This window comes from Macrotis lagotis, chromosome 3 (assembly GCF_037893015.1).
Source record: "Macrotis lagotis isolate mMagLag1 chromosome 3, bilby.v1.9.chrom.fasta, whole genome shotgun sequence".
Taxonomy (NCBI): domain Eukaryota; kingdom Metazoa; phylum Chordata; class Mammalia; order Peramelemorphia; family Peramelidae; genus Macrotis; species Macrotis lagotis.
This window is the reverse complement of record NC_133660.1, coordinates 144897639-144918624: the sequence shown is the minus strand read 5'-3', so window position 1 is coordinate 144918624 and position 20986 is coordinate 144897639. Positions and strand designations below refer to the sequence as shown.

At 36.3% G+C, this 20986-nt stretch overlaps 1 protein-coding gene across 5 annotated transcripts in view; it reads right to left on the bottom strand.

Annotated features, from left to right (window-relative positions):
* Positions 1–20986, bottom strand: part of SCLT1 (sodium channel and clathrin linker 1) — a 287110-nt gene that overhangs the window by 202470 nt on the left and 63654 nt on the right. For all 5 annotated transcript variants that reach the window (XM_074229305.1, XM_074229306.1, XM_074229307.1 and 2 more), the window contains 2 exons: positions 20801–20923; positions 16948–17013 (listed from right to left, as the gene is read on the bottom strand). In XM_074229305.1, the coding sequence (XP_074085406.1) occupies positions 16948–17013; positions 20801–20923 (189 nt within the window). The remainder of the gene's footprint in view (positions 1–16947; positions 17014–20800; positions 20924–20986) is intronic.

Here is a 20986-nt window from a genome sequence, read left to right as displayed (position 1 = left end):
GTAATTACCTAGCTGTGTGGCCTTGAGCAAGCCACTTAACCCCATTTGCCTTGCAAAAAACTAAAAAGAAAAAAAAATTTCTAACTCATTTAAGTAATTTTTTTTGGAATTTTAATTGGTAGGGCACTACACAAATAGTCTAATTTTGGTAGAACTGTCATTGTTATTATATTTGCTAGGCCTATCAATGAGCAATTGATATTTTCCCAGTAATTTAAGTCTTATTTTATTTGTGTAAGAAGTGTTTTGTAATTGTTTTCAAAAAGTTTCTTAGTCTGCCTTGACAGGTAGACTCCTAGGTATTTTATATTGTCTTAAGTTATTTCGAATGGGATTTCTCTTTCTAGCTCTTTCTGCTTCACCCTGCAGGTCATATATAGAAATGTGGTATATGTATGAGATGGAACACTACTGTTCTATTTGAAACCAGGAGGGATGGAAATTCAGGGAAGCCTGGAAGTATATGCATGAATTGATGCTGAGCGAGATGAGCAGAACTAGAAGAACACTGTATACACTAAAAGCAACATGGGAGTGATGATTAAACTTAATGGACTTGCTCATTCCAACAGGGCAGCAAGCAGGCACAATTTTGGGATATCTGTGATGGAGAATACCGTCTGTATCCTGAGAAACAATTGTAGAGTTTGAACAAAGACCAAAGACTATTACCTTTAATTTAAAAAAAAAAATGTTGTCTTATTATGTAATTCTGCTATATCTCATACTGTATATTTCATCCTTAAGGATATGATTTCTTTCTCATCACATTCAATTCAGATCAATGCATATTATGGGAATGGTGTGAAGACTAACAAGCTGCCTTCTGGGGGGGGGGGAAGCAAGATTGGGGGGAAAATAGTAAAACTCAAAATAAATAAAAACCTTTAGGGCGGCTAGGTGGCACAATGAATAGAGCATCAATCCTGGAGTCAGGAGTACCTGGATTCAAATAAGGCCTCAGACACTTAATAATAATTACCTAGCTGTGTGGCTTTGGGCAAGCCACTTAACCCCGTTTGCCTTGCAAATAAATAAATAAAAATCTTTCTAAAATTAAAATCTACTTTGACAAGGCAGAGTGTCCCTAAAGAAGGGAAATCAAGACAACATGGAAAATTATACAAATATTCAAAGAAAGCAACAGATGAAAGAAGAAGATACATTTAAGGTGAACAATTAGAACTGTCCAACAAAAAACTGAAAATCATGACTTCTCATCAGTGGAGTTACTAGAGTAATGGTTAAGAAAATTAATCAATAAATCAATCAACAAGCATGTATTAAACACTATAAGGCATATACTATGTTAAGGTCTAGGAGTTAGAAATACAAGCACAAAAATGAAATAGGAGGAGCGGAGCCAAGAGCAGATCCTGTCTTAGGCTCTTTCTCATAAATCTTCAAAACTAAGGACTTAAAATTTTTGAGAGACAGAACCCACAGAGGACCCAGGGAGGCAGTTCTCCTACTCAAGGTAACCTGGAAAAGAGCAGAAAGGCTCTGCTCCCCAGGGGTTGGAGGGGCGGCCAGCCAGAGGGGTGGCCTGCTAGAGCAAAAGAACTTCAGCCTCCCAGAAGCAGCCCCAGGGTGCTGAGAGCAGCTGCTCACAGCAGCGGGGGAGGTTCCGGAGCTACGCCCCGGGGAGCAGGAGGCACAAATTGAGGGAACATCCAGGGACCTCTGCCAGAGCAAGCACGTGGAGCCCAGCCCTCAGGGCACACAGCAAGCAAACTTGGCCACCACAGCTCAGATCCAGGAAACATAAGCAGTGAGCAGGAGCCCCCAGGGCATGAGCCCATTGAGCTGAGGGAGGGGAGTGAAGAGAGAGAGAGACTGCAGAGCTCTGTCCTCTGCCTCTGGAACAGGACTCTGGGGCTCTGAACACATTCAGATCCTGATCCCAGTCTAGGCCCCCCGATAGAACAACAGGGGCCCCACACCTCGGCCCCGTGGCAGAGGGGGGCACTTATGGTCATTCATAGACCAGGAGGGAGGACAGAGCCTCACACACTGAGACCCTTGTGGGAGTGTCCCAAAAGCTCAGAAAGGACCCCAAAAACCAGGCTCTGGCAGGGAAAATGAGCAAGCAGAGAAAAGAGAGGAACACCATTGAGAAATATCTTGCAAATGAGCCCAAGAAGGATCAAAATACTCAGTCTGAGGATGAGGAAGCACAAGCTCCTGCATCTAAAGACTCCAAGACAAACAGCAACTGGGCTCAGGCTGTGACAGAGTTCAAAAAAGACTTTGAAAATCAAATGAAGGAGGTAGAAGAAAAACTGGGAAAAGAAAGGAGAGAGATGCAGGAAAAACATGAAAATGAAATCAGCAGCCTAGTCAAGCAAATCCAAAAAAAAATGCTGAAGAAAATAGCATGCTAAAAACCAGCTTAGGTCAAATGGATAAAACAGTTCAAAAAGTTATTGAGGAGAAGAATGCTTTAAAAAGCAAAATCGGCCAGATGGAAAAAAAGAGATAAGAAAATTCTCTGAGGAAAACAAATCCTTCAGACAAAAGTATAGAACTCAGGGAGATTGAAGAATTTATGGGAAATCAGGACTCATTACTTCAAAACCAAAAAAAATGAAAAATTAGAAGAAAATGTGAAACATCTCATTGAAAAAACAACTGATATGGAAAACAGATTTAGGAAAGATAATTTTAAAACTATTGGAATACCTGAAAGTCATGATGAGGAAAAGAGCTTTGACATCATTTTCAAAGAATTACTACGGGAAAATTGCCCTGATATCCTAGAAGCAGAGGGCAAAATAGAAATGGAGAAAATCCACCGATCCCCCAAGAAAGAGATCCCCAAAAACCAACCCCTAGGAATATTATAGCCAAGTTCCAGAACTCCCAAGTCAAAGAGAAAATATTACATGCAGCCAGAAGGACACAATTCAAATATCGTGGAGCTGCAGTCAGGATCACACAGGACTTAGCAGCAACTACATTAAAATCTTGTAGGGCTTGGAATATAATATACTGGAAGGCAAAAGAGCTTAGAATGCAGCCAAGAATCAACTACCCAGCAAGGCTGAATGTCCTCTTCCAGGGAAAAAGATGAACTTTCAATGAACCAGGGGAATTTCAAATGTTCCTGTTGGAATGGCCAGAGCTGAACACAAGGTTTGATCTTCAGATACAGGACTCAGGTAAAGCACAGAGAGTCAAAGAGAAGGGAAAATATGAGGGACTTAATGATGATAAACTGCATGCATTCCTGCATAGAAAAATGACACTGATAATACTCATATGAACCTTCCTAGTTAATAGAGCAGGTAGAAGGAGCTTTTATAGTTGAAGCACAGGAGAAAGCTGAATTTGAAGATAAAATATGGTATAAAAAGGGAGTCGATAGAAAAAAAGGGAAATGTAATGGGAGAAGGGGAATAGTCCAAGATATTTCATATAATAAGATTTTTCTTTATTACAATGAGCTATTGCAATGATATGGAAGGGGGGAGTTAAGGGGGAATGAGGGAACCTTTGCTCTCATCAGAGGTGGCTAGGAGAGGAAACAGCATATATACTCAATGGGGTATAAGCATCTGGAGTAAGAAGTGGGGGGACAGGGGGAAGGGGTGGGGATGTGAGTGATGGAGGAGAGGATGGACCATGGGGGGAGAGTGGTCAGATACAACACATTTTCTTTTTTACTTCTTGCAAGGGGCTGGGATTGGAAGGTCTGCCCAGGACCATAGGGCCAGGTGGATGCCAGGCCTAAGGGGTGGTAGGGAGGCTCGGGGCCTCTTGGCCCCAGGACCAGGGATCTGTCTGCTGAGCCACACAGCTACCCTACAGCAGAGTAAGAGTGAAAGGAGAGAGAAAATATAGTACATGGTAATGGAGAAATACAAAAGGAGGGAGTTGCGATCAGCAATGGCAACAGTAGAAAAATATGGAAGTAACTTTTGCGATGGACTTATCATAAAAAATGTGATCCATTCATGACAGAGTTGTTGGTGTTGGAACAAAGACTGAAGCACATTTTTTATTATTATTATTCTTTGGGGGGGTGCAGGGCAAATGGGGCTGGGTGGCCTTCCTGGGACCGCATAGCAGGGTGATCACTGGATGTCTGAGACCGGATTTGGACCCATGTGCTCCTGGCTCAAGGGCCAATGCTGTCTGCCACCCAGCCACCGCTACTATTTTTACTGTTTTATTTTGGATCTTTTTTTCCTTTTTTGGGGGGGGGAGTTGCAGGGCAGTGGGGTTGGTATGCCTTGTATGTCACATGGCTGGGTGATTGTTGGGTGTACGTGGCCAGATATGGGCTCAGGTGCTCCTGGCTCCAGGGCTGGTGCTCTGTCCATTGCGCCACCTAGCCATACCTACAAATTATTAATATTTATTTTATTTTAATTTTTTTCTCTCCCCTTTACTTTATCGCTCAAGCGAGTCTATTTTTTTTTTAGGGGGAGAGGGTATTTTGCTTACTCTTAAACAAGAATATTTTATTAATGTATAAAAAACATTATTTGTAAAAAAAAATGTGCGTACCTTTGATGAAGCATACCTTCCTCAGTCTATACCCTGAAGAGATGATGAAAAAGGGTAAAAACATCACTTGTACAAAAATATTCATAGCAGCCCTGTTTGTGATGGCAGAGAATTGGAAAGCAAGTAAATGTCCTTCATTTGGGGAATGGCTTAGCAAACTGTGGTTGTACGGAATATTATTGTTCTGTTAGAAATCAGGAGGGATGGGAATTCAGGGAAGCCTGGAGGGATCTGCATGAACTGATGTTGAGTGAGATGAGCAGAACCAGAAAAACACTGTACACCCTAACAGCAACACGGGGGTGATGTTCAACCTTGATGGACTCGCTCATTCCATCAGTGCAACAATCAGGGACAATTTGGTGCTCTCTGTAATGGAGAATACCATCTGTATCCAGAGAAAGAACTGTGGAGTTTGAACAAAGACCAAGGACTATTACCTTAAATTTAGAAAAAAAACCCCATAATATCTTATTGTCTGATCTTGCTATCTCTTATACTTTATGTTTCTTCCTTAAAGATTATCATTTCTCTCTCATCACACTCAATTTGGATCAATATTTACCATGGAAACAATGTAAAGACTGACAAACTGCCTTCCGTGGGGGTGGAGGGTGGGGAGAGGGAAGTAAGATTAGGGGAAAAATTGTAAAACTCAAAATAAAATCTTTAATAAGATATAAAAAATAAAATAAATAAATACTGCTTTCTAAAAGCTAAAAAAAAAAATGAAATACTCCCTTCCCTCCAGGAAATTCCATTTTAAAGGGGCAGCAACATGTACACATATGTACATATAAAAAGTAAATACCAAGGTGGAGGTAGTAGCAACTGAGTAGTAATACTTTGTGTAGGAGTTGATATTTATGTTGAGCTTTGAAGAAAACTAAGGTTTTTTTTTTATTAAAGGTGAAGGTAAGGAGGAAATATAATCCAGATATAGTTTCTGCAAAGCTAGAAAGACAGCTCAGATAATATCATAAGTGAAGAACTATCTATGAGGTTGTTGTAGAAGGGAATCATATCCTGTGTAGGAATTCTACAAATGTAATTCTATTTCTATATTTCAAGGGTCTGCAATTTCATTCGTAAGACTTTTTATTCTATTTTCGGAGATTATAGTTCAAATATTACTGGGGCCAAAAAATTCATCACCCTATAGCCAATTTGGTGAGGATTTTCTCAGAACTTATCTAGGTTGGCTTTCAGACAATGAACAAGAAGCCTATCACCAGACTCATATCTGAAGCCCTTCCTTCTACTTTTGAAGGATGAATTGAATGATCCCCACTGTTCATTCCCATAGTTTCTCTGTGATGCTTTTTCCTGATAACATTTACCCAAATTGATCTCTTTCTTTTTAAATTCCATGTGGACTTTTTAAAGCACATAATTAAGGCTTTAAGCCTCATTTCACTTTCTAATGCTGTATTGTATTACTTGGCCCTTTATTAAAAATAACAGAATTTTTTAGAGTCAGAAAGGATTTAGGAGTCAAGTCTAGTCTAATCCATATATGAAAAAGTGTTCCCACTACAGCATACCCAACAAATTATAATGGAGCTGAAGAACTTTAATGTGAAGGGAAGGGAGGCAATCCCTACATTCTGAGGAAGCATATTCTACTTGTTTCGTTAAAAAACTTTTTCCTTATATCAAAATGAAGCCTTTCTTTATGTAACTTCTACCCACTTGCCCTTAGTTTGACTCTCAGGGAACATGCAAAATAAACATGACTCTTCTTCCCTATTACATCCCTTCAAATATTTAACAGCTATTAGCTTCTATCTATTACCCCCCCCCCCCACACTGCCTCCCAATTCCCCAAGTCTTTTTTTCCTTCAAGGCAAAGATTCCTAATTGCTTGAACTGGTGCCATGGACTCAGGGCACTATTACTAATATTGTAATCCAGTGAAAAAAGGCCCTGGAGTGACCTTGGACACATCACCTCATCTTCTTATGCATCTTCATACATACATACATACATACATACATACATACATAACATAACACAATGCCTTATTTGCTAATTATCTACCATAAAGGTTTTGTTTTCCCAATAAGATTGCAAGCCATCTATAGGGGATTGATCAAGTATTAAATAAATTCCCTCTGTAGTCCAAAGCACAAAACAAAATATTTAAATAAAACTTGACTACTTTCAGACAGATAAGCATTATTAAGTTAGGGATGAATTTTAAAATAGCATATCATTAAGAAATATGCCCTATATGTATTATTGATGCATAAAGTAAAATAGTAAATATTTAAATATATTTATGCATTTTTCTATTTAGTGATAGAAATTTCCAAAGTTATTTCATTGAACCAATTTGTTACATATCTATGAAATGGAACTATTTAATGAATTCATTAATTCAATTATCTAATGGATTTATTCATGCAATCAGGAAAAAAATATTTAGGGAACTCTGGAAGTTTTTCCAATCCGAAGATACAGATCTGGTCTTCCAATCACATTCAGTAAATAGCATGTAATTGGGTGGGGTAGAGCCAAGGTGGCAGAGTGAAAGAGCAATTCCTGGAAACTCGTTCCCCCCAAATCTCTAAAAGGTGTCAAATTATGACCCTAGCCAAAATTTAGAGGGTCAGAACCCACAGAAAGACTGAGTGATACAAATTTCCCAGTCCAAAATAACTTAGAAGTTCCACAGGAAAGGTCTGTTTCACCAGGACCAGGGGCTGGAAAGAGCTGCAGCACAACCACAGCACAGCACAGCCAGATAGGTGCAAAGCAGCTCCAGCTTTTCAGAAACAGCTCATGGGGCACCTGGGTCTGTGGCAGAGGGGGAGATTTCTACCTCTTGGTCCAGGGATCACCAGGGACAGTCTGAAGGGGGGAGGCAGTGAGAGAACTGCCACACCAGAGTGAGTGTGGAGCAGATCACCCCCTCAGAGCAACCCTGCAGTGAGAATCTGCAGCAGGAATTAGTGAAGCCACCCAGCACTTCCAGAGCTCCCAGCCCATAGATGGTAAGGGGTTTGGGGGAGACTGTAGAAGTCTCTCTGCTCTCCCTGGGGCAGGACTCTGCAGTAAACCCACACACACTCAGATCCAAACTGCACTTTGGCATACACCATAGCTGAGCAGGGACCCTCCTCACAGCTGCAGGGCAGAGGGGTCTGCTTATGGTCATCGACATACCAAAGCACAGGCAAGAGAACAGTCACATCATCTTATAAGACCTTGGAGGAATTAAGGTCCCTCTAGGGTATACCAAATCCCCTCCCAAAGCCTTGGAAGTGCAGTAAATCAATTATAGGCTGAGGAAATGAGCAAACAACAGAAAAAGAAAAATATGACCATAGAAAATTACTTTGGTCCTATGGAAGATCAAATTACATACTCAGAAGATGAGAAAATGGAAGCTTCTGTATCCAAAACCTCCAAAAGAAAGAGAAAATGAGCTCAGGCTATGGATGAGCTGAAAAAAGACTTTAAAAGCAATTAAGGGAGATAGAGGAAAAATGGGGAGGAGAAATAAGAATACTGCAGATAAATCACAAAAACCAAGTCAGAAGCTTGGTGAAAGAAATACAAAAAAACTGAAGAAAATAACGTGTTAAAAACCAGTTTAGGCCAAATGGAAAAAGCAACACAGAAGGCAAATGAGGAGAAGAATGCCTTAAAAAGCAGAATTGGCCAGCTGGAGAAGGAGATAAAAAAAGCTCTCTGAAGAAAATAATTCCTTCAAATACAGAATGGAACTAAAGGAAGCTGATGACTTTGTGAGAAATCAGGAAGGAAAAAAAACTATTCCAAAAGAACCAAAAATTAGAAGAAAATGTGAAATATCTCATTAGAAAAACAACTGACCTTGAAAACAGATCCAGGAGAAATACAAAAATTATTGGGTTACCTGAAAGTCTTGACTAGTTAAAGAGCCTAGACTTCATTTTTCAGAAAATAACATAGCAAAATTGGCCTGAGATCCTAGAAGTGGAGGGTAAAATAGAAATTGAGGGAATTCACCTATCACCCCTGAAAGAGATCCCAAAAGAACGCCCCCCCCCAGGAATATTATAGCCAAATTCCAAAATTCCCAAGACAAAGAAAAAAATAGTAAAAGCTGCCAGAAACAAACAATTCAACTACTGTGGCTCTATAGTCAGGATTACACAGGATTTGGCAGCATCTACATCAAGAGCTTGGTAGAGGAGTGGCTAGGTGGTGCAGTGGATAAAGCACCGGCCCTGGAGTCAGGAGTACCTAGGTTCAAATCTGGGCTCAGACACTTAATAATTACCTAGCTATGTGGCCTTGGGCAAGCCACTTAGCCTGATTTGCCTTGCAAAATCCTAAAAAAAAAAAAAAAAAAAAAAGAGCTTGGTAGAACTTGGAATATGATATCCCAGAAGGCAAAAGATCTTGGTTTACAACCAAGAATTAACTAGCCAGCAAAACTGAACATCCTCTTTCTGGGGAAAAGATGGACTTTCAATGAAACGGGACTTTCAAACTTTCCTATTGAAACAACCAGAGCTTAACAGAAAGTTTGATCTTTAAGTACAGGACTCTGGTGAACCATAGAGGGGGTAGATGAGAAGGATTAACTATGAAGAACTTAATGATGTTGAACTGTTTGTATTCCTGCATGGGAAGAAGATACTGATAATTAACATGAACTTTCTCATTTATAAGAGCAGTGAGAAGGAGCATATATAGACAAGGCACAGGAAGGAGCTGAATGAGTGTAGTCAATGAGTGGTAAAGGAAAGTACTGAGAGAAAGAAGGGGGCTAAGATATTTCATATAAAAAAGCCAAGAAAAAGTTGTTGCAATGGAGTGGAATGGGGAAGGCGAGGGGGAATGAGTGAGCCTTCATTCTCATCAGAAATGGCTCAGAGAGGAAACAGCATAAACACTCAGTAGGGTACAGAAATCTATCTTACCCTAGAGGAAAAATGAGAGGAAAGGGATGGGATAAGGGTGGATGGCAAGAGGGCAGGGGGGATGGTTGAAGGGAAGGGAGGAATAGGTGATAGAAGGGAGGGAAGATTGTGTGAGAGGGTACTCAGATGGAACACACTTCTGAACAGGGACAAGGTAAAAGGAGAGAGAAAATAGAATAAATGAGAGTAGGAGGAATAGAGTGTAGGGAAATACAGCTAGTAATAGCAATTGTGGGAAAAATATTGAAGCAACTTCTCTGGTGTGTTTATGATAAAGAAGGCAACTCATCCCAGAGACAGAGCCATTGGAATCTGAACACAGATTTTCTCACTATTTGTGAGGTCACTTTCTTTATTGGGGGGGGGGGGGGTTATGCTTATTTTCATAATAAAATTATTGTAATAATATTAAAAAAAGCAAATAATTTCCAAATCTAATCTTATTAAACTACTACCCAATAGAAGTCTGGCTCTGTTTCTGAAAAATATATGTATTTACATCTATCTATTTATATGAGTATATTTATTTTACATCTCTACATATACATATATACATAATTATCAAATCTACTTATCCAGCCTGAATATCTCTACTGACTTCCCAGTGTCTTTTAGATACCTTAAACTGAATGTCCAGTAGCTATATGTTAAAGTCATAATGTCAAAGACAGAACTCATCTTTTCTCCTAAACCTTGCTTTCTAAATGTTCCTATTTCTGTTGATGGGACCATTATTACTCCTCATTCTCCATATTTACAACTTAGACATTATCCACTACTCCTCACTATCTCTTATCTTTATATATCCAATCTATTGCCAAAGCTTAAAAATTCTACCTTTGCAACATCTCTCAAATACATTTTTATTTCTCTTCTAATACCTCATTTTATACTTGCATCAGACTTGTTGGTTGGTCAGAACCTAGCCCTCCTCTCCCAATTTTGTAGTCTTCTTATACCCTTGCACCACTTAACTTTGATCCAATAACACTGGCCCTCTTTTGTTGTTTCTCAAATAAGATCTTCCATCTCCCAACTCTAGACATTTTCACTGGCTGTTCCTCTATGCATGGAATGTTCTCCATCCTTGACACCACTAGCTTCCTTCAAATTTCAGTTAAAATCCTACCTTCTGGAGGAAGCCTTTCTCAATACCTCTTGATTATAACACTTTCCCTCTTGAATTTTTCCTTTTTATCTTGCATATAGCTTGTTTGTACATAAATGCTTACATGTCCCCCCCCCTTTAGTCTGTAAACTGCTGGAGAGGAAGAGTTTTAAAAGGGGGGGGGGAGCAGACATCCAGCAGAGGGCAGGATGAAACCAGACAAATGCAGCCAGGTGAGAAATTAAGGGAGAACTGGTTGGAGTGCCCTCCTTGAAAAGGGAGCAGGAGGAACTCTCCTCTCCCCAAGCCCCTCTCCAATCAGAAGGAGGGAGGTGCTCTGAAAGTGGGGAGGAGTGAAGAAGTAGAAATTCCAGGCAGATGATGAAGTCCAGAGGCACGTAGCAGGGTGGGAAATGTACCCCTCCCTTCCCCACTTCACCCCTGGACTTTGGTGAATGCTTAATCAATGGTGAATGCATAATCGATGCTTCATTCTTTCATTGATCTGTTTGTGTGTGTGTGTGTGTGTGTGTATGTGTGGAGGAGGGGGGGGATTAGTGGAGAAGGTTAGAATTAGATTAGATTGTTTCTTCCCTGCGGTCAGGACCTGTCTTTTGCCTTTTGTTGTGTGCCAAGTACTCGACACTGATGCCTGGCTAAGGGATGCCCATAAATGTTTACTGTCTGATAGAATGGACAGAGAGGGAGGTATGGAGTTCTTTGCTTCTCCAGTGAAGTCTGGCCGTGCAGATAGAACTAAGAGGGCAGAATTAAGGAATACTATTAGAACCAGTAGACCAGGGTTCAAATCCCAGCACTACAATTAACTGCTTCTTTAATGTTGGTTAAAAACTGAATGTATTAAATGAAGGGGTTATATTGTATATTCAATATTTATTTCAAACTGTAAAAATACTATAATCTTAAGACTGTGAGGGTGAAGACTTCTAGTTTAGTCTGTGCATAAATCTTTTTTTTAATTTTTACAAGGCAATGGGGTTAAGATATTTGCCCAAGGACACATAACAAAATAATTATTGAGTGCCTGAGGTCGGATTTGAACTCAGGTCTGCCTGACTCCAGGGCCGGTTCTCTATCCATTGGGTCACCTAACTGCCCCCATGCATAAAATCTATGGTAAGTATGAGGAAACATTTTTCCACAGATAGAGATATGCAATCAAGATTATAACCTGTCCTGGAAAAAACTCATGGTCACACAATCAATCAAACACTTGTTCAGCAATCAAATCAATCAACAAGAATTTATTAAACTTGTAAGCCAGGAATTATGCTAGGGGACAGAAAGGCTTAAAATGAAATAGGTCTTACTTTCAAGAACTATACATTTCATCAAGGGACATAATATGTAATTGTATATTAATTATATATAATTAAATATAATTATATATAATATATATAAAACAATAAGTAAATAAATATAAAATGTATACAATACAAATAGAGTAACAGCTGAGGGGCAAGGGAACTGAGGAAATGAAGATTTGAACCAATCAGGGAGACTAATCAAGGCATGAGGAGGAGACAAAATACTGTGTACAGTTAATAACACTGAGGTCAGTTGGGAGGGAATATAAAGGAGGTAGAAGGAAATGAAGTTTGAGACAGATTGTGAAGGGCTTTCAATTCCAAACATAAGCATTTACATTTAATCCTAGAGATCATAAGAAACCACTGAAGCCTCTTGTGCAGGTCAGTGAGACTAATGCTTGAGGAACATCAATTTAGTAGTTGTGTGCAGGACAGAAGCAGGGAGACAAATTAAGAAGTCACTACAATAGTCCAGGCAAAAAGGAAGGAGAGCCTGAACTAGAGTTGTGGTTTCAGTAGAGGAAAAAGGATAGAAAAACTGGGTCAGAAACAATGCTTGATACTAGGTATTCCCGTTTCTAAAGTTGGCTCTCTCTACATTATCTATCAATCCTTCTGTCTTTTATTTTTAGTAGCGGGAACAATGAGCCATATGTAAGGATGCCTGTGAGTCATATATTGCCTTGGAAAATTACATATTTGCATTATCCATGTTCATTATAATTTCATTTATTTATATTATTATTTATTATCAAAGAAGGTAAAGGGAAGGAGGAAGAGAAATGGAAAAGGGTTGAAGGAAGTAAAAGGAAAGGAAAGGGAGGGATAAGAAGAAAGGTAGAACTGTAAAAATCAGAAGAGAAGTACAATACTAAGAATAATTATTTCAGGCACCAAACTGCACAAAAATAAACATATTAGTCTATTTTATTCATTTACTTAAATATTTCCAAATTACAATTTAATCTGCTTTGAACTATACTTGGGAGTGTTGTCGCTACAACTGACAACATATCACTCCATGTGAAGAAGATTGTTCCATTAGAAATTTTTATCTAGTTACATATATTATTGTTTTCCTCTGGATAATTATAGCTGTTTTACAATTCTCTAAGAAGCATGTCAATAAAAATGTAATTTTTTAATACATTAAATCACACCTTGCCATATCAGATCTAAAATTATATTATAAAGTAGGGCTATCCAACCTTTTAAAAGTTTTTATTGAAACAATAGACAATATATTTTGATTTGCCATTTCAATGAGAGCTCTGTGGTAGCTTGGTTTTGTTTACTAAAGCATTTAGTAAACCTATGGGGGCTGCATAAAATCGCACTGCAGGCTGCATTTTGGATAGCCCTATTATAAAGCATCAGTTATCAAAAACTGTTTAGTACTGGCTAGGAAACAGAGTGGTGTAGTGGAATAGATTAGGTGCAAAAGGCACAGCAGTAAATGACTACAGTAATCTGCTGTTTTGATTAACCCAAAGATTCCAGCTTCTGGGATCAAAACTCACTCTTTGATAAAAACTGCTGGGAAAACTAAGAGAGCATGACAGAAACTAAGCATAGACCAGCATCTCACACCTATACAAGATAAAGTCAAAATGGGTGCAGGATTTAGACAAAGGTAATGTTACAAGCTAATTAGGAGAAACAGGAATAGTTTTACCTGTCAGATCTATGGAAAGGGGAGCAGCGCATGAGCAAAGAAGAGATAGAGAAAACTATAAAAACAAACTGGATAATTTTGATTACATTAAATTAGTTTTTCACAAACAAAACCACTGCAACTAAGATTAAAAGGAAAGTAGTAAGTTGGAAAACAAGTTGTACAACTAGTGTTTCAAAGGACTCATTTCTGAAATATATAGAAAACGGTCAGATTTATTAAAAAAATCAATCCCTAATTATAAATAGTCAAAGGATATGGAGAGGCAATTCTCAGACAAAGAAATTAAAACTATCTATAGTCATATGAAAAATTGCTCTAAAACATTACTGATTAGAGAAATGAAAATTAAGGCATCTCTGAGGTACCACCTCACACCTCTCAGATTGGCCAATAAGAATAGAAAGGAAAATGATCAATGTTAGAGGGAATGTGGGAAAATTGTTGTACTAATAGTAGAGTTGTGAATTGATCTTTCTGGAGAGCAATTTGGAATTATGCCCAAAGGGTAATAAAAATGTGCGTACCCTTTGATCCAGCAATGCCACTACTGGGTAAGTATCCTGAAGAGGTCATAAAGGGTAAAAATTCCACATGTACAAAAATATTCAAGCAACTCTTTTTGTAGCGGAAAAGAATTGGAAATTAAGGTGAAGTCCATCAATTGGAAAATGGCTGAATAAATTGTGATGTGTGTGTGTGTGTGTGTGTGTATATATATATATATATTATATATATATATATACATATTATATATATATGTATATATGTATATATGAAGGAACACTATTGCTCTATAAGAAGTCATGGGGGAATGGGATTTCAGAAAAGCCTGGAAAGACTTGCATGAACTGATGATGAATAAAATGAGCAGAACCAGAAGAATATTATACATATTAACAACAACATGGGATGTTGATTGACCGTGATGGACTTATTCATTTCAGCAAAACAATAATCAAAGAAAATTTTAAAAGACTTGTGATGCAAAATGCCATCCATATCCTGAGAAGGAATTGTGGAGTTTAAATGAATGTCAAAGTTTATTATCTTCAATTTTTAAAAGTTGTCTTACATGTATTATGTCATTTTTTACTCTCTAATGTTTTGTTTCTTACGTTTAGATCAGATTTTTGTCTCACATGTTCAATATTGGTCTGTAAAGCCTATGTTAAAATGCTTTCTTTTGGGGGGGGGAGAGGAGGGAGGGAGAAAAATTGTAAAACTCAAAATCTTGCAAAAAAAAAGGATTGGGAAAACTACCATTGCATGCAGTAGGAAAAACAAATAAATAAAATATTTAAATAAAAAAATACATTTTACTACAATTGTCCCAAAAGGCAAGTAAGTATATATAGTTAGATAGGGAAGCACATATATGGCACAGTCACAAGAAGAAGAATCTTAAACTAATTCTGATACCTATTACTATATTTGCCTACATGTGCTGATAACAGGTGAATTTATAGAAAGCAGAGCCAAAGTTTTGACACATATCTGAAAACATTTACAGAACTTCATATAACCAGGCAAACTGACAATATAATAAATGATAACCAGATTTATTTCTTCAAATGTTTATGCAAAATTCTGAGTGACTGAATTACTAAATTTTCTATAATTATAATTTAGGATCAACAACAACTTCAAAATTACAGTGGGAGTAGGGAGAAAAGGAATTAATAAAATCCACTAATAATTTAAACTCATTTGAGCAATTTTTCTTTTAACTTATCTTTTCATTTTCTTCATTATCTTAGGGTAAGAAGTCAGCAAGGGCTTTTCATGAATGAAAAGGAAATGAACACTTAGGAGTTTCAAAAGGCATTAAGGTCTTCATTGTGTTTCTAAGAAGACAAGACTTAGAAATCTGTTTTGTAATAAAAACATTAAAAACACTATTTTAAATAAAGGAGAAAAATAAAGTATTAAAAAGAACTGATTTGACTTACATCTGATGTCATAATGCTATGTCAGAACAATGATTTGTTCATTGGATATCAGCAAAAAGGAGTAATGTTTTTACTGAACAAGAATGAAGACAGGAAAAGAGAGAACTACTTTAGATGTCATAATCCTACTACTCAACAATGAGATCATAAATAAAATTCTAATAAATAACTTCAAAGAAGGTAGGGAGAAGGAGGGAGAGATAGAGAGGTGAAAAAATGTTAGAGGGGGTAAAAGAAAAGGAAGGTAGAAATGTAAAAGTCATTAAAGAAGTACAGTACTAGAAATAATTATTTCAGGAGAAAAGACTATTCAGCAACTTAGTTGCACTAACTTTAGAGCAATCTCACAGGGTTGTTGTGTTCAAATTAGATAATATATGTAAAACTGCTTTAAAGCCTGAAATTTCCATTCTCATTAATTTTTCAGATCAAAAAATATCTGACTTTAAAAATGAAAACTCTTTGAGGGCAGGAATTTTTTATATTTGACCTCAGTATCCCAGCTATCTAGTACAGTACCTTGCCTACATGTTAACTGAATAAACGAATATCATAGAAAAGGAATCAAGGTATTCTGCAGTATTTCTTTAAGGAGGTTCAGTGAGTAATAGAAGAGTATTTTCAGATAATTAAACATTTAATTTGATTTTTCAACAATTGGTTTTAAAAATATGTAAATTTCTGGCACTCAATCTTTGAACCGTCTACTAAAGATGAAACAAAAGAAACTGTGATTCATTTATTATGAGATTGTTAACAATTTTTTCTTTTCTAAATTGGTTCCTTTGACAGAGTATTAACAAATGACATTTTCGCCCCAAGGAGGTCATTGACAAAATGGCTTGTTACACACAACAAACTATTTGAAAGCTGAGCACAATTTGTATTAGCAAACCAGAAAACAAAGTAAATAGCCATTGATTAGGGATATCTAAACAAATTATGGCACATGAATGTAAAAGAATATTAATATGCCATGAGAATAGCAAACATTTAATATAGAGAATCATGAAAAGACACATGAGCTAATGTAAAGTGAAGGAAGCCCTTAGGAGGATATTAAATGTGATGTGGTACTCCAATAATGATAATAACAATGAAAACAAAAGCTACCATAGAACAACTATAACTGGATGTTGTGAGATAAAAATCAACTTTGGCCCAAAGAATAGATATGGAAGGATAACTCCTGGAATTCCTTGGATGAAATAGGGGAAGGGGAGGTGATTGCATGAGCATGGAACATTACACTTAAGTTTTTTTTAGTGTACTAATTGGTTCTTCTGATTTTTTCCACCTTTTTTTTTATTATTAGAGATGGCTCTCTGGAAAAGAGATAGGGACAGCTGCAATGTGAAATGCAGGGCATATAATAACAAAAGACAATAATTTTAATGACAGTTTTTCTAAGGAAATTTTTTTCTCCCTATCTTCAATATAGATTTTCACTTACCATTTCTAAGTTCTCCTTAGCTCTTTGAAGTTGTTTTGTAATTTGCTCTAAGTCAGGCCTCTTATCCTAAAACAAATGTAAAGCACAGTAAATGTCTAACTACTGACCAAAACAATGAAAGCAAATGAAAGCAAAAACAATGCAAAACACTGTGTTAAAAGGCTTTTCTGCCCTTCAATTTTTCACATTAAATACTATTAAGATACTGTAATAGAAGGATAAAAGAAACTAAAAAGAAATATTTTAAGACTAACAGACTAAAATATATTAATAATTATATTAATATAAATAAAAACTAACACATGTTTTATGTCTGATATATAATAATTATAAATATATTATACATATAATTAGTACACATATGATATGTAATAATTATATATATATAGTCACCTAGATCTTCATAGAAACTTATCCTTTTGCTGATAGGTTGTAAAATATATCCTGTCTGAAAACTAAGGAAAAAATTTATTTTCAATAATTTTCAAAAATTTATTTATCAACAGTAATATTATCTTAAAAATAACTTTGAGTGAATGAGTTATTTTGACTATTAAAAATACCCAAATCAACTATAAAGGACATATGAAGAAAGATACTGTCTACATCCAGCAAAAGAAATGATAAAAAGAAGTATGTATAATATAATTTTACATGTGTGTATACCCCACCACACCACACACATACACACACAAACCTATTTGTATCTAATGGGAACCATCTCTAGGGTGGAGTGAAGGGGAGAGAGAGAGAGAGAGAGAGAGAGAGAGAGAGAGAGAGAGAGAGAGAGAGAGAGAGAAGAAATTTACAATTTTGTTGTATTTTTGAAAGGAATTAAGAGTTGTTCATGATAGATTTGCAAATTCATGTACAATTATCTTTTTTATTGTATTATGTTATGAAATTGCTTATTTTATTCCATAAATATGTATTAATGTAATCAAATAAAAATAAAAAGACAAAAATTTTCAGCAAGTTTCTTTGATAAAAAGAGAGAGATTTCTCTGTTATCTCTCAAAGATATAGAGAACTGAATCAAAAGTATAAGGAATACAAGTCATTCAGGCAGTTTTCAGATGAAGAAATCAAAGCTATTTATAGCCGTAAGAAAAACTGCTCTAAATCACTATTGATTGGAGAAACAAATTAAAACAACCCTAAGGTACCTCACATTCTATCAGATTGGCTAATACAACAAAAAAAAATAAAACAACAAATGTTGGAAGCTAATGTGGTGAAATTAGTACAGTAATATATTTTTGGTGGAGTTGTGAACTGATCTAATCAGTCTAGAGAGCAATTTGAAACTATATCCAGAAGACTATAAAACTGTGCATACTCTCTGTCACAGCAATAACACCACTAGGACTTTATCCCAAAGAATCAAAGAAAAATAAAAAGGACCTACATGCAGAAAAATATTTTAAGCAGTTCTTTTTTGGGTGAAAAAGAATTGGAAACTGAAGAGATGCCCATCAGTTGAGGAATGGCTGAACAAATTGTGGTAAATGATTGTGATGGAATACTACTGTTCTATAAGAAATAACAAGGAGGGGGCAGCTAGGTGGTGCAGTGGATAGAGCAACAGCCCTGGAGTCAGGAGGACCTGAGTTGAAATCCAGCCTCAGACACTTAATTACCTAGATTTGTGACCTTAGGCAAGTCATTCTTAACCCCATTGCCTTGCAAAAACAAAAAAAAAAACAAAGAAAGAAAAAGGAAGATGACTTCAGAAAAACCTGGGAAAGACTTACATGAACTAATGAAAAATAAAGGGAGCAAAACCAGAACATTGAAACACTGTAACAGCAATATTATATACAATGATCAACTATGAATTACTTAGCCATTCTCAATAATACAGTGATCCAAGACAATTCTAAAAGACTTATAATGAAAAATGCTATCCACTTTGAAAGAACAGATAGACTATGAAGGCAGAAGCATACTAGATTTCTTTTTTTACTTTATTTTTCTTGGGGGGGGGTTGTATGTTTTCTTTCACAACATGGAAATGTTTTGCATGACCTTACATGAATAACCTTTATCAAAATGTTTGCCTTCTCAATAAAGGGGCAGGGAAAGGAAGATAGAAGAAATTTTTTGATTAACATAAAAAAACAAAGGTTACAAATTGTTGTTACATGTGGTTGGAAAAAACAAAACATTTAAAATAAAAGAAAACAAGACAAACAAAGAAATTTATCCTCCCCAAGAATGAAGAACCTCTTTTAGAAATTATTAAAAATCGGTATGGTTATTATCTCTAACTTAAAGAAATTTTAAAACTCTCGACCCAAATAAGATAAAGATTTTCAGAGGGATTAATGCTTGAATACTTCACAATTTTAAAATAAATTAATTATTTTTTCCTTTGGTCCTATCCTACTTATTATTTGCAACAAGGAGAATGAACACAAAAGAAACATTTCTTTCAACTGCAAATTAGATGTGCTGAAACTAAGAGATGATATGCTAGATGACAATTCAGAATAAAAAAAAAATCTTGAAAAGCTACAATAGTTTGTCAAACTAAGATTAAATGTAACAATAATGATAATAATTGATGACACTCAATAGCACTTATATAGCCCTTTAAGGTTTACAAATATCTCATTTTATATAATGAGATAATAGCCAGGTGCTATTATTATTCCCATCTTACAGATAAGGATACTGAGGTGTGAAGAGATGAAGTGATTTGCCTAGGATCACAACACAGCCAAGTGTCTGAAGCAAGATTTGAACTGACTTCAGGTCTACTCTCATTAATGTAAAATATTAGGTTTAAATTTAAAAATCCACCTGTAGAGATAGCGGAGAAAAATATTTATCACCATAAAAGGAACAAGGGGGGGTGAATTTGTTAACTATAGAAAAGGGGAAGAAATAATTAGCTGGAGGTTCCATTCTCCAGAGTTCTATAAAATGAAAAGTGGCATTGCTGAAAATGCTTCATTTCCAAACATCAGGAAAGGGGGGGTGGGGGGCAGGAGGAAGTAATGATAGTAACTGTGACTTTAGGCTAAAGGTCTGGAATCCCCAATGGCATGACTGACCTGATATTAGTGCCCGTTTTATTCCATTTATAGATATTTCATTCATAGAATATTCACAAGTACATACACTGAAAATCTCTGGGTGGGGGTTGAAACCTGGGATATACTTTGAAGGAAGCCAAAGTGAGGAAAAACTGTATCCTAGCCATGAAGGGCTCATCAATACAAAAGAATAAGAGCAGAAAATTGAATACAATGTAGAGGAACAGTTAATAGACAAATTTGACTGGAACAGAAATCCTAAGGAAGAAAATGTGAAATGAGACCAACAGGATAGTGGGATCAAGACAGCAGAATCTTTTAAATATCATATTGAATAGTTTCTCTTTTATTCTAAAAGAAATAGGGATGTGCTAAAGATAATCAGATCTGAGGTTTAGTATTATCACTGTAGAGCATTACATAGAAGTTGGATCAGAGAAGAGAGGAGTTGGATGCAAAATCACTCAGCAGAGTACAACAATGGTATGGGGAGGACACAGTGAGGGCCAGAAATAGTAGTTGTGTAAATGAAGATAAAGGATCAGATGTGAGAGACATTGTAAAGACAGAATTGAGAAGACACGGCAATCTGCTGTACGTAAGTGAAAAGGGTGGAAAAAAAGGCAAGGATGGGCCTAAGGTTTTATGACCTTGGCTAACTAGAAGCATGGAAGTAACTTTACCCGAATAGAAGAGCTTGGAAAAGATATAAGTTTAAAGAGAGGAAGAGGTATTGAATTTTAATTTGTCATTATTTTTACAAAATTAAAACCTCTGATATCACAAGAATAAAAATAAAAACCAAAAATTACCTTTTGTTTCTGTTTTTCAACTCCATAAATTTGAGTATCAATAATATGAATTTGATAGACTTTCTGTAATCTGTCCAACTCCTCTGAAACTGTTTGCAAGAGTTCCATAGATTGGTTTTTCTCCTATTAAAAAAAAAGTTATTACTATTTTAATTCTATTAACTAATCATAGGACAATATAAATGA